The 1,166-nt window shown below is 39.1% G+C and overlaps 1 protein-coding gene across 2 annotated transcripts; it reads left to right on the top strand.

Annotated features, from left to right (window-relative positions):
- Positions 1-258: 258 nt before the first annotated feature.
- Positions 259-1,166, top strand: LOC131678477 (uncharacterized). Of its 2 annotated transcripts, none has more exons than XM_058958653.1 (2): positions 259-346; positions 430-1,166. In XM_058958653.1, exon 2 carries the CDS (start codon positions 498-500, stop codon positions 1,128-1,130), a length of 633 nt encoding a protein of 210 aa, XP_058814636.1. In that variant the 5' UTR covers positions 259-346; positions 430-497; the 3' UTR covers positions 1,131-1,166. The 2 variants fall into 2 exon arrangements, with proteins under 2 accessions (XP_058814636.1, XP_058814635.1); XM_058958652.1 differs by having other exon boundaries at positions 266-429; positions 483-1,166.

Raw genomic sequence — 1,166 nt, 5'->3', positions numbered from 1 at the left:
ATTCGTTTCGCTATACGTACATGTAAAATTCATACTCACGACGTCAACAATGAAATTATTAAGTTGGGCTTGAACATTTGCATGGGATGCCAGTGTTTTCTTCCTAAAATAAGAGCTGCTGATTTTGTGTCCACCCAACTACGAATATAGTAACTATAATGTGAATCGATGTGTTCGGATTGTTTTACGCAATCTTGTGTGCGATTGTAAGCATGACCATTACGCTTTTAAGGTTTGAATCATTGCTTTTTAAATTATGGCCGGCGTTACAGTGGGCTGATCGATTTGGGTTGCTATTTGTTTTTGTTTTTATTTATGCTTTACGCACAGAATATGCGACAAACTAGTAAGTGGTATTTGCTCGATATATTTCATATATTTGTATAAATTTTAAGCATTGGTGTTCTTTGAAATATTATTCTGCTCTAGGTAAGTGTACGTACTACGTTAACATATATTCAGCCATAGCCTAATCATTTTAGGTGAATAATTTGGGAATGGAAAACTCCGACGGTATTGTGCACAAGACGGTGCCTCCATTAACAATAAAAAATGTACGAGCCCTACAAACCGTGCACATTTCTGACGAATCTGATTCCGGATCCAACTCTGACAATGAGAATCTATTGATAGACGAAGTCTACGAACTGACCACTTCTGACGATGTGCAGGACGAAATGATTCTGATAGTTGAAGAGCCAGCAGCGGATTACATCGAGGACGAGATTACCCACAGTTCCAGGGGGTCATCTAACAGACAATCGATAGCTAGCAGTGATGAATGCCATAGTACTCTGCAACGTTCTCCACCTGGTCAGCAGTCCGGAAATACTTCCGCTCATAGCTCCAGGGGAAACCGACGTAAAAGTCATCACGTTCCTAAGCAGGGTGGAGATGTGGTTTTCGAGGAAGCTACTATTCTAACGGTGCCAGATGACGACCAGGGTCAACCAGAGATTGGTAATTCCAATCGTGATCTGATGAAGAATATCGCGATGCTGAAAAGTTGTATCAATTATGTGTTGGAGCAGCAGGATATGAAGCCTTTAGTATTTAAGCACAATTTTGAAAAAATACCGAAGCTTGTAGAACAGTATAATCAAATGAGGGAAGATAAGCAAAAAACCTAGATAATTAATTCATTAAAGCAATATTATTTTGGAATA

Source organism: Topomyia yanbarensis, chromosome 2 (assembly GCF_030247195.1).
Source record: "Topomyia yanbarensis strain Yona2022 chromosome 2, ASM3024719v1, whole genome shotgun sequence".
Classification (NCBI taxonomy): domain Eukaryota; kingdom Metazoa; phylum Arthropoda; class Insecta; order Diptera; family Culicidae; genus Topomyia; species Topomyia yanbarensis.
This window is presented reverse-complemented; position numbering and strand designations above follow the sequence as displayed.

Bases quoted from the DNA above. Each gene is read 5' to 3' on its own strand.
- LOC131678477 (XM_058958653.1), top strand. From the start codon at position 498: ATGGAAAACTCCGACGGTATTGTGCACAAGACGGTGCCTCCATTAACA.